The sequence below is a fragment of the Lycium ferocissimum genome, chromosome 7, assembly GCF_029784015.1.
Source record: "Lycium ferocissimum isolate CSIRO_LF1 chromosome 7, AGI_CSIRO_Lferr_CH_V1, whole genome shotgun sequence".
Classification (NCBI taxonomy): Eukaryota; Viridiplantae; Streptophyta; class Magnoliopsida; order Solanales; family Solanaceae; genus Lycium; species Lycium ferocissimum.
The window spans coordinates 40894036-40909018 of NC_081348.1; the positions used below are offsets into that span (position 1 = coordinate 40894036).

Consider the following 14983-nt stretch of genomic DNA (forward strand, 5'->3'; position numbering starts at 1 on the left):
TTTATTATTTTTTTTTATTGAGCTGGGGTTCGAACCCACAACCTCGAAGTATTAGGCGAATGACAAAAATTAAATACCAACAATTTGAGGGACATAAATTAAAGACAAGTGCCTTTGAAGGGCCATCGAGCAAATGACCCGGAAGAAATTGCATGGTTTGTACTTCAAATGGGCTGGTCTTTAATTTTTGGCCGCCCCTATTTCTTGGCTCCATTTACTTCTTTTAATTCAAAATTATTTCTTTTTTATCCAATGGACTCAATTTGGTTAATTATTTACACTATCAAACTGTTTGATGGGTTAGTGGGAAACATTGAAATCTTTTTTAGGCTCCAAATCGATCGAAATTTTATATGGATTAAAAAGATTCGAGACAAAAGGCAAGATTATTATCTTGTTATTCTATCCTAATAATAGTTTTAACTACAAAATCATGTGTAAGTGCTAATATATTATTCTTTCTAGTGCAAACTTTATGCTACTAAAAGGCCCTTTTAGGAAGAGATAAGGATATCATCAATTAACTAAGACCTAGGTAGTTTATTAAATCAACCTCGTAGTCTTTAACTAATTTTATTAGTATTAATAATTATTCAACCCAACAAGTTGCTTCATTACTTTTCACCCGTTCTAGCTTTTAGGCAGGCATGGATGATTTGCTCATTTGTACTTATTCTCTGAGTTTCTTCTGGTGTATGATGCTGATTAAATTCAAAACTTAATGAATTAAATTGATTAATGTTACATGTAACTAATGTTAACTCAATCACATAACGTTCTGTTGCTCATTCCTTCTTCTTTATTTTCCTTCTCTATTTTGCTTTTTTCAAGTATATTACAATTATAAAGCATTCTAGTTTAATCCATAAGTAAATGAACAGCCACTTGAAGTACAAGTTCTCAAAGAAATTCCCCTAACTCCACACGTATAATTGTAAGTTATCACTTATCAATTGTCATTCTGTTCGGTGTAACAGAAATTCTGTTTTTACCATTTGTTACACAAAGGGGATCATTTGTAATACCAGTGTATATAAAGTAGGCATTTGGCCATGAAAATCAAATATTTTTCACTTTTTTGGTAATTTTGAAGGTGGATTTGTGTTTGGTTATAGTTTTTGCAAAGAATATTTGGTTATTTGAATATACTGAAAGTGAAAAAAATGAAAAAAAAAAGAGAAAACAGCTTTTTTAATGTTTTTCAAATTCCAAATACAATTCCAAGTTATATTTGGAACTTCCATGACCAAACGTTGATTTCCAAATACAGTGAAAACGTTTATTGAAAAAAAAATGAAAAACTCTTGTGGCCAAACGGGTCCAACATATCTTTGAATTGCCGATGAGTTAGAAAGTTGAAGCAGTGTACGACTTAGCACAAGAGCTCGCTTCAATTGTTAACCATCTAACTAGCCTGATGAAACTCTAAGTAGTGATTATGGGTGGCAAAATCAGCCCATGAATATTTGGCCCGCACAACTCGTTCAAAATGACTTGTCTGTTTATTAACTCAACCCATTTTAAGTCGTTCAAATTCAATACAATCCATTCAGTTGACACCCCTAATTGCAATGACAATAATATATGCTACAATAGTGTTGCCGATATGGTGGTAACTGGTAACAAGTTGATATTATTATTGTGAATGTTTGATGGATCTGTTTGTAGACTATACAAGCGCCCCGACCCACGATTTATCTTTGTTCATAAACATACATTTATTTTCTCTATGATCACCTAATGTGCTAGTTAAAACTCTGATATTTCTTCCAATATGTCTGTTTATGATGAAACAACAGCTGAAAATTCTTCTTCCCTCAAAAGTCTTTGTTTTCTTGCAATAAAGGCTTCAACAGTGTTCTTGAATTCTTCACTACTCATCCCATCCTCTGGATATGAGTTTGTTGTCATCGTCGTCGTTGTTGGTTTTACACTGTCAGTGTTTATAACTTTCAGGCATCCTACTGTGGCCGACCTGATCATTTTTTTTCTAGGTTTTTTCTCATCATGGGACAAACTTATAGAATTGTCCGAATGGATACGACGAATTCTCTTTTCTACCAGAATGCTTTGTTTCCTTTGTTTCTTGATTTGTTTACAATAAGCCTCTTCTACCAAAATGCTCTGTTCACAATAAGTCTCTTTGTTCATCGAACATTTTTGCTTGTACTCATCGTACATATCGATTTTACTGTTGTTTGTGGAACCATCTTTAGTAGATGACTGTCCTGATTTAAAGAAGAGGATGATGACAATTGCATTTACAAGAACAAAGACGAATCGAGGACTAATAAGAGTGACACTAAGTCCCCTGAAATACTCTGTGGAAAATCTTGAAATTACGACGAAAGATATGCAGAATTCGATGTAACGGAACAAAGTTGTTACTCTTTGACGTTTTTTGTACCTTAACATAGCGTTTGCTTTCTCTAATTTGATGTTGCGGAAACTTCGGGATTCCATGTTTATTCACTTTCCTAATAAGGATTTTATTTGGGGGGGAGTTGGTTTTCACTCGAAACACAAATGATTTTGGATGAAGTTTTGATTAAGGAGAAGTTGTTTGTGACAACATTCGTGTTGAAGAGAAAAGTTTTGGGTGGGTGAAGAAATGAGTCCTCCTTTGTTTTTATTTTTTATGTTTGCTATTGAAATTGTTGGGATTTTAGAGGAAACGTTGCGTGCAGTATATATAGGCTATAGAAGTAGAAATTATTTATTCTTTCTTCTTTCTCATTTGAGTTAATTGTTGAAATAGATGCTTGTCGTTCTCACTTTATCTTTTTCGTGGTTTTCTTTTTCTTTTTTTTTTCTTTTTTTTTTTTGGAGTATATTGAAAGAGATTATAATAAATTTCTGATTATTTTTTTTTTCACAAGTTACCTGGCTAAAATCTTGGATGAGAATCAAGGTGAGCGCTTTTTTCTCAAAATAATACTCCCTCGGTCTACTAGGCATCAAGTTTATGTGACACATTTTTCTTTTTTTCTCAAAAGGCTTTTTTCTTTTGATAAACTAAAAAGAAAAATGTATCACATAAATTGAAACAGGTGAAGTAAATTTTTTCTTTGTCCATAACCTTTATTTGTCAGAAAAAATATTGTCACGTGCACTCCTTCTAAATGTGTTTAACAGTAGTCACGTTATTCACATCTAGCAAATAGCCACTTTGTGCTTCTAATTCTTTGTATTACTTTTTTTTTTTTTTTTTTTTTAATTTAAGACGGTATTTGATGTTTCATAGTTCCGTAATGAGATTTATTATAGGCACTTTCTTGCTTGAATATCACAACCACCATTTTCTTTAATCATTCCTGAAGATCCCTCCAAAAGTAGCACTTCCAGTATATCATCTTTTACGTGCAAAAAAGAGACCAAACAGATTTGGCTGAGAAAATTTTCAATAATATTTTTTAGTATTAATTATCATTTGCTTGCTCATATAAATTTGTTTCGTATCCTGGAAATTATGAAGCAGGCTAGACTCAACAGTTCCAATTTGTGATCTTTGTTTTTTCGCTTTATCGATTAGGAGATTTTTCGGGCTATGTATAGAATAACACTAGTGCTTTTGGTATGTAACAGTATCTTATTTCAAATTTTTAATTATTCCATTGTATCTGTGTAGTTGGACAGAACAACTCAATTGCTGGTTTCTAAGTTATACTATTTGGTACAAGTGGATATAATAATTTCGAATATCGTATAAGCATCTCCAACTCAATTATTTGGATAAGGAGTTATCCTTGGTTCTAATCAGACATATCTGAGAAAGTCCTTTATGAATTATCCAACAATAGTTTAATTTCTGTAACTAACAATGTACATATACGTTATGTTATCAGGCTAAAGCGACATGCAAAATCGGTTAGCATGCATTGTAAGCATAATGTGGTAATTTAATAAATAAAATATAAACTAACATGCTATAATCGATTGGATATGTTATAGTGTGAAAAATTACGCTATGAGTATATATATAAACGTGACTTGCACAAATAATCTTGGATCGAACTTCTACGAATATTGCAAACTGTGAGGCTGTAAGCTTATCCATTTAACACTCACTCAATAATGAACTTCCTCTACTTATATTGATATTGTTCTGTGTTCATTTTCGTTCCATTATTTGGTTACTTTGCTATTTTCTTTCTTTAATGAACTTACTTGACACCTGGACACTTCCAATAATATATGTATTAGTTAATGTGTTTCTAAGGGGCAAACTTATGTCCAAGTGTACAATTTTTATTGTATGTCCCACCTCCTTCCTTACAAACTAAGAAATTGTCATTTGTCACACAAAGGTTTCCTACCTTTTCTTTTTCTTATAAACTCACACACGAAAATATCTCTCTTTTGATTATGGTGGGCTCGTGATGGTGACAATTTAATAAATAAAATAACGTTGTTCTTTGTTTTTGATAAAGGCCTTCCCAGGAAAGTTAGCAATTTTTAAATTAACACCTCTCCTTTGTTATGGGAATTAAAATATTTTATACACCCACGATGTTCACAACGATGTAAACATTTTAAATTTTAAGCTTAAGCATTACAAATTAAAATGAGAAATGTATATTATTTAGTTATCATTACCTATGAAAAATGAAAGACAAAACACATATCTTGCGTTCACATATCTTGCATTCTTTGATGTGGTACAAACATTAACTGGAGATTAAAAAAAAAGTCATTTTTAATATTTGAGACCGTGATGGAGATATCAAATAATTTGAACTTTTGGTTGATAAAGCAAAAGGAAGTGAAAAACACCACTTCTTTCTTTCACTAAAAAGAAACCACACACAATTCCCAATTTAACATCTCACCACCAGATGGCCAAAATAATTGAGTTTGGAACCCATATCTTACCTTTTGATTTGTTTCGTAATTTATAGTCTATTTGGCCAAGTTTTTAAAAAGTCAAAAGTGTTTATTTTTTAAAAAGAAAAATACTTGATTCAGAGAGTTAAGGTATAATTTGTTAGGAATAGTGTAACGACCCGTTTGGTCATGTAGCATTTTGAACTCGTTTTCGCTAAGATACCCTTTTCGTAGTTTTAAAGGGTATTTCGACATGCGAATTAAAATTTTGATTTAATTGGCGGATATTTTCTTTGAAATATATTTATTTAATATGTGTGAATAGTTTATTTATAGGAATATGAGTTTCACACATATAAAGGTCTAAGTTTGGTAGAATAAAATATTTGACGGGGTGACTATATTTTATACAAATGATTAAGTGAATAAGTAAATTGTAGAAACTATTGAGATAGGTTATTGGGCTTATATCTTCTCATGACCCATATATCTTAGTGGCATAGGGTATCAAATAATTCATTTACCTTTAGCAAGAAAAAGAAAAAAGAAAGAAAGAGGCTGCTCACGTTGGAAGAATAGGTCGTGCGTTGAAACATCAAATTCTAAGCTTCAGGTTAGAGTGTTGAACTGCTTTCTTCATAGTATTATATCTATAATTATGTAGGGCTGGGATGAAATTAAGGGTCAAGAAACCAACTTTTACGTTTGCTGTGTGTTGCTATGGTGTCTCTACATTGCATAATGTGCCATGTTGGCTCAATTCTGATGGGTGCTGCACCGAAAAACTCCTCCACTTTGTTTATGGGTTTTGCACGATTCTCGGTATTTTCTCACGTTTAAAAATATTAGTAACCCAAAGTCCCCTGAATTGTAAAGTGTTGAAAAAGGTGAGAAATTAATTTGTTAAACAAAATACCATATTCACGTGATGACTTGTGCATGCCAGGATTGGATATGATAAATGCTTAGCTAGAATCAAATGAAATTTAGTGGAAGCATAATGATAACTCAATGATTGAGGGTTAATAATAAAATAATGATAGAATTGTTGTTGGATAAATGGTCCCTGTACGTTTTCTTGTTCAATTGGAAGCACAGTGTCCGTATTTTTCTTTTGGGTTTGTAATTCTCTTATGTTTATCATGTTCAACTTTAAGTCTAATATATAGGGTATATGTAATTGAATATTTTGGTATCAGATTATATGTACACCTTCAAATTCATGACAATTAAGATATTGGAGTAATTAAAGGTTTCGAGTCCTAGTCCTAAGAAAGGAGAATTAATGATTTGAGAGTCCATTTATGGATGAAATTGACCAATTTTAAAAATATATGATCCTTAGATAATGGGTGAAATTATTTGTCAATAAAATTCCAATTTTTCCCTTGTGGGCCCAAGACCACTTTTTGGGATGCGTTTTTGGGTTTCAAATATAAATATAGCAATATGGGTGTCCGTAGATTCATATTCTAACGTAGATCGCATATTTTATAGATTTTGATCGTTCGAGCTCTACGCAAAGCGGAAGGCATTAGTTTGATTGTTCGTGCTCGCACGTGAGGTAGGTTACGGGATTAGAGAATCGTATGTAGTTGTAGAAAGTGACGGCATAGCATGATAGGCCTTCGGGTATGAAGAGGAGGTGAATTCCAATTAGGCTGGTTCCGTTAGTTGTTATGTGGGCTTGTCGCCAAATGTGTTATTTTATGTAATTGTCACCTATTGGTATCTCTGTCATATACTAGTTCACTCATTACATAGAAGGGAAGTGTTATATTGATAATTGAACTGGGAATAATAACATGACTTGTATTGGTTAATTGTATATTGGTGATATTGTTGAGGCGATATTGGCATGCTTTTCATATTATTCTTACGTTGTCCTGATGGTGAGGTGAGTGATTGAGAGATATTTGTGGGAGATGAGAGTGATTAACACACACTCTTGGAGATTAAGAGTGATTGATAAACACAGGTTTCTACCCGGAGGCACAAATGGTACATGGACTTGGCGGTCCCCCCATGGGTCATTTTTAATAGCACGTTTTTGATTTTGCATTGCATCGATTCATCCACCATATATTTTGACTTGATCATTTGTGGACTATATCCGTCTTAGTTGATTTCATGATTCTTTAACTTTACTTGTATATGATACGTGACACTTTTGCTTTATGTGCTACTTGTTAGTTTCAAACTTCTTTCCATGCGTTATCTAATCATTGTCGGCCTATGATTTACCGGTACTAGTGTTGTGCGATACATTACTCATCGCACTTTTGTTGAGTGCAGAAAGACATTCGACTCCAATTTAAACCCCGTGGAATACGCGGTGACATCTTTTTTGGAGCTACTTGGTCATCCGTGGCCCCCGAAGGACCTCCTTTATTTATTTGTTTTTTTGTATTCGATTGAACAATATGTAGCCTTCGGGTATTTTCGGACTTGTATTCCGTACTACGTTAACGCTTGTACCCTTTGAATTTTTGGGGATGTCGTGACATTTTAGTGATGATAAGTACTTAAGACTTGATAGCTTCATTCTTCTTTAATTTTTCGCTTATTTAACTTGTTATCGGGGAATGTGGTTCGCCTATCGGGGATAGTGTAGGTGCCACCACGACTCGTAAATTGGGTCATGACAAATAGGGGTGTTCATGTTCCGGTTTGACTCGATTTTTGGTTAAAACCAAACCAAACCAATTAAATCAGTTTTTTTTTTTTATATTCAAATCAAACCAAACAATTATAGTATAAATTCAATCTGTTTCGATTTTGTCGGTTTTATCGGGTTGGTTCAGATTTTGCAGTTTTTAAGGAAGTATTTTATAATGCAAAGAAATTGATACAAAGTGCAAAATATGACAATGAGATACAACAACTATGTTGAAAACAATATCACATTCCCATCAATGCTAAAACATTCATTCCCTAACATTTTTCTTTAAGGACTTCTTCTTTTGTTTAAAGACTTCAAGTTACGTATAAAGATTTTGTTGTTAACCTTGAATTACTGGATAGTCATGAATTAGATATGACCCTAGGTTTGAGGGACTAGTAACTCCAAATTGGATCAAATATTTAAATGTACTCCTACACTTATGGAACCATTTTGTTTTTATTCTTTCTCCCAAGAGCAGCAGAGACATAACCAAAAATACAAGCAAATACTACACAAATTTGTCTCACCATCTTTTTGTTAAAAAAAAAAAAAAAAAGCTCTTAGCTTCATTCCCCTAAGAAAGTGGGGGAAACAGAATAAGAACACCACCCAAGAAAATGGGCTAGACTTTTCTTTCTAATTATTTGAATTAGTATTGGACTTGAAATAACCAAAATTATAAAGAAGATAGATTTTTTTTTAATTAATATGCATGATATATATATGTATAGACACACACACACAACACAATATTTTAAATATGTATATATTTATCAGTTTGATTTTTTTTGTGTAACACCAAACCAAATCAAATGTTAACCCTTTTTTTAAAAAAATTTAAAACCAAATCAAACCAAACCGAGCCAATTTTTGGTTCATTAAGTCGGTTTGACTCAATTTACCGATTTTTCGGTCTCATTTGAACACCCCTAGTTAGAAATTGTCCCCTCGGTATTAAAAAAAATAGGAGTTAGGGCAATTATATATACGACAAATTTATTTTTGCCACTTCCTAAAATAGTTAATGGAAGTAGGTAGATCAATAATGTTATATACTCATAAATTGCCATCCATTAAACTTATGTTTGGATGGATATAAATGGCAAATAGTGGTCATGTAAGGACCCGTTTAGCCATAAGAATTATTCACCTTTTTTCGGAATATTTTTTCACTTTTTTCAAAAATCAATGTTTGGTCATGAAAATTTCAAATACACTTTGGAAAAACAACCAAAACCTTGTTTTTCACTTTTTTCACAACCAGTTGTTGAAAAAGTACATTGCAACAACAAAATATTATTTTCAAATAGTATAGCCAAACACAACTACAACTTCAAAATTATAAAAAAAGTTAATTTGTTTTTGATTTCTATGGCCAAACGCCTAGTTAGATTATTAGTTAATGCAACAATCTTACCTTAGAAATTAAAGTTGGACCTTACAAAGTTTGGTTTAGTTTGTAAAAGTTGTTCGCAAAATTCATTAAAGTAGGGTGGGCCAATCTAATGAATGATTGGGCTTGAAGGCGGCTTAGAAGCCCGGATCTCTGGGCTCCATTTGCTGCTTTTAAAAAAAAAAAAAAATCATTACTGTACTTTTCTCCAAAAGACTCTATTTTATTTAATTAAAATAGTACATTATTATACTGTTTGATGGATTAGTGGGAAACATCCATCGTTTAGCATCGCATCAATCAATCCTAATTTGTGCAGTTTGAACCCCTGCTAAATCACAATCTAACAATTTTGATGGACTCTAAATTAGTAAATAGAATTTTAATAAATTAATAAATCGATATATGAACTCATAAGAAAAGATACTTTAATTACTACCACAAATATCATTCTCTTTGTGACATACTAATAAGTGGGTGCAAGCATAAATAAAATCCACAGGGTGCATTACAGGTTTCTTTAGCATCCTCCAAACGTATTAAAATTTTAAATGAATCAGTATTATACAAGAGGATACAAGACAAAATTATTCTCTTACTCGGCCTAATATTGTTTAACTATACTAAATCATGTCTAAATGCTACTATAACATTCTGTCTACATCTTTAAGTGCAAACTTTATGCTTCTGAAAGGCCTTTTTAGGAAGAGATAAGGATAGTATGAACTAACTAAGACCTAAGTTCGTTTATTAAATCCAACTCGTAGACTTTAAAAGGAAAAAAAAATAAGTACTACTACTAATTAATTATCCAACCCATGCAGCAAAATGCTTTATTTCTTTAACTTTTAGACAGGGCATAGAAGATTTGTTGACACGAGGATACTGATTCTATGTGAGGATACTGGTTCTATGTGTTTGTTCTAGAATGATGCTGATTAATTTTTGAGAAATTAACTGTAGTAATAACTGGGTAATCGTATATGACATAATTAATTAACTTGATATAATAAGCAATATTATATATGTTGATTCTAGCTAGATGCACATGATATATCACACGGTAGATTTAGAGTATTTTGAGTTGGATGCCACTTTCCTTTGATCATATATTCTTTCATTTTTTCCCTCTCTATTTTTTTCTTTTTCAAGATATTATAATTGGGAAAACATCTCTGTCTAATCCATAACTAAATGAACAACCTATTGAAGTACAACTTCTCAAAGGGACTAATTCCCCACTATGTGTGCGAGGCTTTAGCTCCCCACATTGCATAATTTTCCGTTCAACTAATGAGAACTAGGGTGGCATTCGGTATTCGGTTCGGTATTTTTAAAGATCGGATTTGGCAATTGATCATTGAAAGTAGATATCAAATACCGAACCGAAAAAGTTCGGTTCAGTAATGTGGTAATCGGTAAATCAAACTTCGGTTCGGTATGGTATTCGGTAATACGGTATTGAGGCTGGAAGCGATTGAATTATAAATTTAATACCGTTCCTTCAATGATTTATGTTTTTCGATGTGGAGGCACGATAAAATAAAAGATCAACAACTAAGAAGACATCAAGAAAAGCTAATTGACACAGCTAAAAGACCTCTAGGATATTAAATTAGAAAAGGCTAGAAGATAATCCAAATGCTACTAAATGGATCATCCAAAAACTGCAGATAGCAATAGCACTAGTTACATGCCCCTATTTTGCTACTTTGTTTTGAGTCACTCAGATACTCAGAGTCATACATGATCGGTGATGGCACATAGGGACTAAGAATTCTTTCTATTGATGGTACTATTAGATATATGAGTTATAATTAGGGTAAACCTTTATTCAACAAGCAACTCGATATTCAGTAAATACCAAATGTCGACGATATTAATATCTCATACCAAATCTGAACCCGAATACCGTAATTCTGAAATTTTACTCCCGAATACCGAAATATCGAATACCAAATTACTAAAATTCTCGATTCGATTCGATAATTCGAGTTTCGGTATTTTATCCAAAACATGATAATCAAGTGCAGGATGATTCAAATTACTAATGTAAAACTTCAAATTTTGTCATTAATGAGATATTTTATAGCTATAAAAGTTACTAGGACTACTTTAAATTACAAGTTTCTAAAATCTGTATTTTCTTAAAACTCTGTAATCAGTCAAACAATGCTACATAAATTAAAATGGAGGAAGTATTAAAAGCGTCCTATCATGAATGAATGAATTCAAATTCAATAGACTGTTGAACGACATCCCGTAATTAGTTTTATCTCCTCGTGTAAAGCACTTATAACAAAAAGGGAAATTTGTTATTCGGGGGTGGTATTTAATTTTTTTCCCTCAAATTCTTTGGTATTTAATTTTTGTCTCTGGGTTCGAATCCCCGCTTAGTAAAAAAAAAAAAAAATGCAAGGCAGAGTTTGGATTCGCAAGGCAGAATGAACTTTGCCTTGCTGTTTTTAAAAAAAATTTGATTGAGAAAGGGTTCAAACCCGGAACCTCAGAGCATTTTTGGTCATTTTTTTAAGCGAAGGACAAAAATTAAAGCCCTTAAGAAAATACATTTTTATGTGTTGCATGTCTTTTTTAGAGCCAAAAGTCTTATAGGAAATAAACATTTATTGTGCCTTGTTGAGGGTGCATTGATCCAAGTACATGCCAGGTGGAACTCAGTATTCTTTTTAGCAGGACCCAATTCTTTGTTGAGCCCACTAGAATTGTGGCCCAACCCGAAAAATGAAAAACAACTCTCCATTCCACCATGAAATGAAAGAAAATTTACAATTTAGTAGTGATTTGGTTATCTAGTATGTTAGTCACAGCTCTGATTGAAAGAAATATGCGCCCTTATACATTTATCAAAGATCCAATCTTTTATGTGCATATATAGGTTAAAATGAACAACTTAGGCTTTGGCTTTGGCTTTGTCTAATTGTAAGTCAATGCGTTTATTAGGAGTACTACGTTTTTTCTTTTCCTATTGGAATGCCTTGGCCTGCTCAAAAATTATGATCTCATTTTTTTTCACGGTAATGACGTAGTTTGAAAAATTAATGCCAATAACTAGAAAGGGTTCTTGTTCTTTTTCTCCTTATATGCATATCATATCATATCATACTATTCTATAGTGAAAAGTCCCAAAGTTAAAAATTAAATTACTTAATGTTCATTAAAAGTTAGGCAAAATACATCAAAATCTCGAACTATATGCTAAAAGTCATTTTCACACTTAAACTATCCCTGGCGATCCATTACACACCTAATATATGAAAAAGTGATATATTTTTTACTCCCTCATATAATATGACCACATTTAACTAAGGGAGAGTGTACACACTCTCTCCCCACATCGCCACGTCGTCCACGGTCGCTCGCCACGTCAAAAAATCCACTAATTTTCAATTTTATATTTTTTTTCCTTTCCCCTCCTCCCCCACCCTCCCTTTCTTCTTTATCCCTACTCCCTTTCTTTTTCACATTTTCAGCTCAAATGCAAAAGCACTGGTTGGAACGAAATCCACCAGAATTGTCCACCAAAAATGGAAAGTTCAAAAAAGAAAGAAGCAAACCTCCAAAACCCCATCCTACCCCAAATCCACAACCAATGCTAGCACCTAAACAAAATATCCAATTTCAATTTTTTTGCATCAGTATATGAAAACAAGCCAAAAAAAAAAAAAAGAACAAAAAGAAGCTTTTTATTCAAAAGACAAGAATGAAAATTTATGCATACCAAAACCGACACTGGTTCCATTGAAGTTGGTCAGTACCATTGCTTCCAGTTGAATAAATTACCAATCAATAGAACAAAGATTTTCAAATTTGGAGCAGTGTCACTGGGAGCAATATTCTTCACTTTTTGGTTTTCTGATCCTGACAATTTATGTTACCTTTTAGATATTGGCAAAATACATCAAAATTTGATTTCTTCTTCTCTTCAAAACATGGTTACATTCTTCTTCTCCTCTTCATCTTTGTTATGACATTCATGATTTGCAGAAGTTGAGTGCAGAAGAAAGGGAGAAATTGGGGAAATGAAGAAGAAAGGGACGGGTGGGGGGAGGGGTGGGGAAGAGAAGAAAGAGACGGGTGGGGGGAGGGGTGGGGAAATGAAGAAGAAAGGGACGGTGGGGGAGGGGTGGGGAAATGAAGAAGAAAGGGACGCGTGGGGGGGGTGGGATTAAAAAATATATTGGTATTAAAAAAAAAGAAAAAATGAATTAATTTAAATTAAAACGCCTATTTTTAAATTATTTTTACATTTTATGCCACATCGAACTTTTCAGCAAAAAAAATCACTTTTTCATATATTAAGTGTGTAATGGACGCATGATAGTTTTAAGTGTGAAAATGATTTTTCGGTATAGTTCGAGGGGGGTTTTGATGTATTTTGCCTTAAAAGTTAAGTGGTCATTTTAGCCTTCTCCAAAAAGTAAATTCACATTCTGTTAAATGATATATCATATCATATCATACTATTCTATAGTGAAAAGTCCCAAAGTTAAAAATTAAATTACTTAGAGCCTGTTTGGATGGGCTTATGAAGCTAAAAAAAATAAGTTGGAGTAGTCTAACTTATTTTTTTCGCTTATTTAAATTATGTTCGCTTTTTAGATAAATAGCTAAGTCAAATGGGCCAATTATTTTTTTGAGCTTTATTTTAAGACAAAATGACTTTAAGTTAGTACCCAAACACTCAAAAAGTAAAACAAATTTTATAAGCAACTTATAAGCCAATCCAAACGGGCTCTTAATGTTCATTAAAAGTTAAGTGGTCATTTTAGCCTTCTCCAAAAAGTAAATTCACATTCTGTTAAATGATAAATGCATAGAACATTGAACGGATAATTGAGAAATGGAGCATTTCTATATCACGGTGCAACTATACAAATTTCATTTAATGGTACTCCTTAGTCATTAGTCATTACAACTTTCAATTGGAATAACATTCATTAATTGCCTTTTCAATTCCTTTATCCGCCTGTTACAATTCTGAAAGAAAGTTCAATCCTTTTAATATACAATTTATTGCATACCACACATGTTAGAGATCAACGAAGGGATGCTTCCTTAGTGTACTGTATTGTCTATATACAATTGTCGACCGTTAGATTACTATATTCGAAGTATATATGATGATGAATCAAGTGAAACTATAAGCGTCGGTCCAGATCAATATCCAGAAAATCTGAAAGAATCTATCGAATGTTTTAAAATACTAAAACTATGATCTTCTTTTGCAAACAACCAAAATAGCGACTTCTGAATACAAATTGAAGTTGAAGCTATTGATTGACACCAAGATTCAATGAGTTCTATTTGCTGATGATGAAAAGAATGGTGTCGATTTTCTGTTTGACATACTGTCACCATCTGTGGGAACTATCATTAGGCCTCTCAAGAAGAAAGGAATTTAATACAATTGAACCAAGGCAAGGATATTCTTTTAAAACCCAAGACTTTAGTTGGCCAATTAGCATGTGCATCGTTTTAGAAATTGTATTTTATTCTTTAATTTATGTTTTGGTTCTCAAGAACATGTTTGAAAATTTTTATGAGGTTATTCAAAAGCTTTATACTCATTAATTTGGGACACACGTGCAACAATTGGAAAACTATTTCAATAAACATGACAAGTGAAAACCGGACGGAGAGGGAGTATTAATTATTCTTTCCTTTTTTTGAATTATAGTAATCAATTCAAAACTTCACAAATACAAGAATTATGCTACTATTGACCAAAAAATTCATCAGTTGAGGGACAATTGACTGTCTTGGGTACACCTACTGGTTCCCCTACTACACTTCAACAACCCTATCATTTTCTTGCTCCGAATCTTGATTTTCTATATAGCTAAGAAACAGTCAAATCCGTTAAATCAAATACATATTGATAAGGGAAAAGGGTCAAAAATACCCCTCTACTTTGGAAAAAGGGTTAAAAATATCACTCCGAAACATTTTGGGTCAAAATACCTCCCCTCCTTAAAGTTTTCAAATATAGCCTGTCTCGGTAAATTATCCCCAAAATAACCGAAATCGTTTTTAACCCGCTTCCATCATTTATTTCCGCCCAACTAAATAATAATCCATAA

At 32.6% G+C, this 14983-nt stretch overlaps 1 protein-coding gene across 1 annotated transcript; it reads right to left on the minus strand.

Moving 5' to 3' along the window:
- Positions 1-1782: 1782 nt before the first annotated feature.
- Positions 1783-2463, minus strand: LOC132062212 (uncharacterized). The gene has a single exon (XM_059454828.1). The coding sequence runs from the start codon at positions 2461-2463 to the stop codon at positions 1783-1785; it is 681 nt and encodes a 226-aa protein (XP_059310811.1).
- Positions 2464-14983: the final 12520 nt, after the last annotated feature.

What these genes read in the sequence shown, in the direction of transcription:
- LOC132062212 (XM_059454828.1), bottom strand. Translation starts at nt 2,463, where the DNA reads ATGGAATCCCGAAGTTTCCGCAACATCAAATTAGAGAAAGCAAACGCT.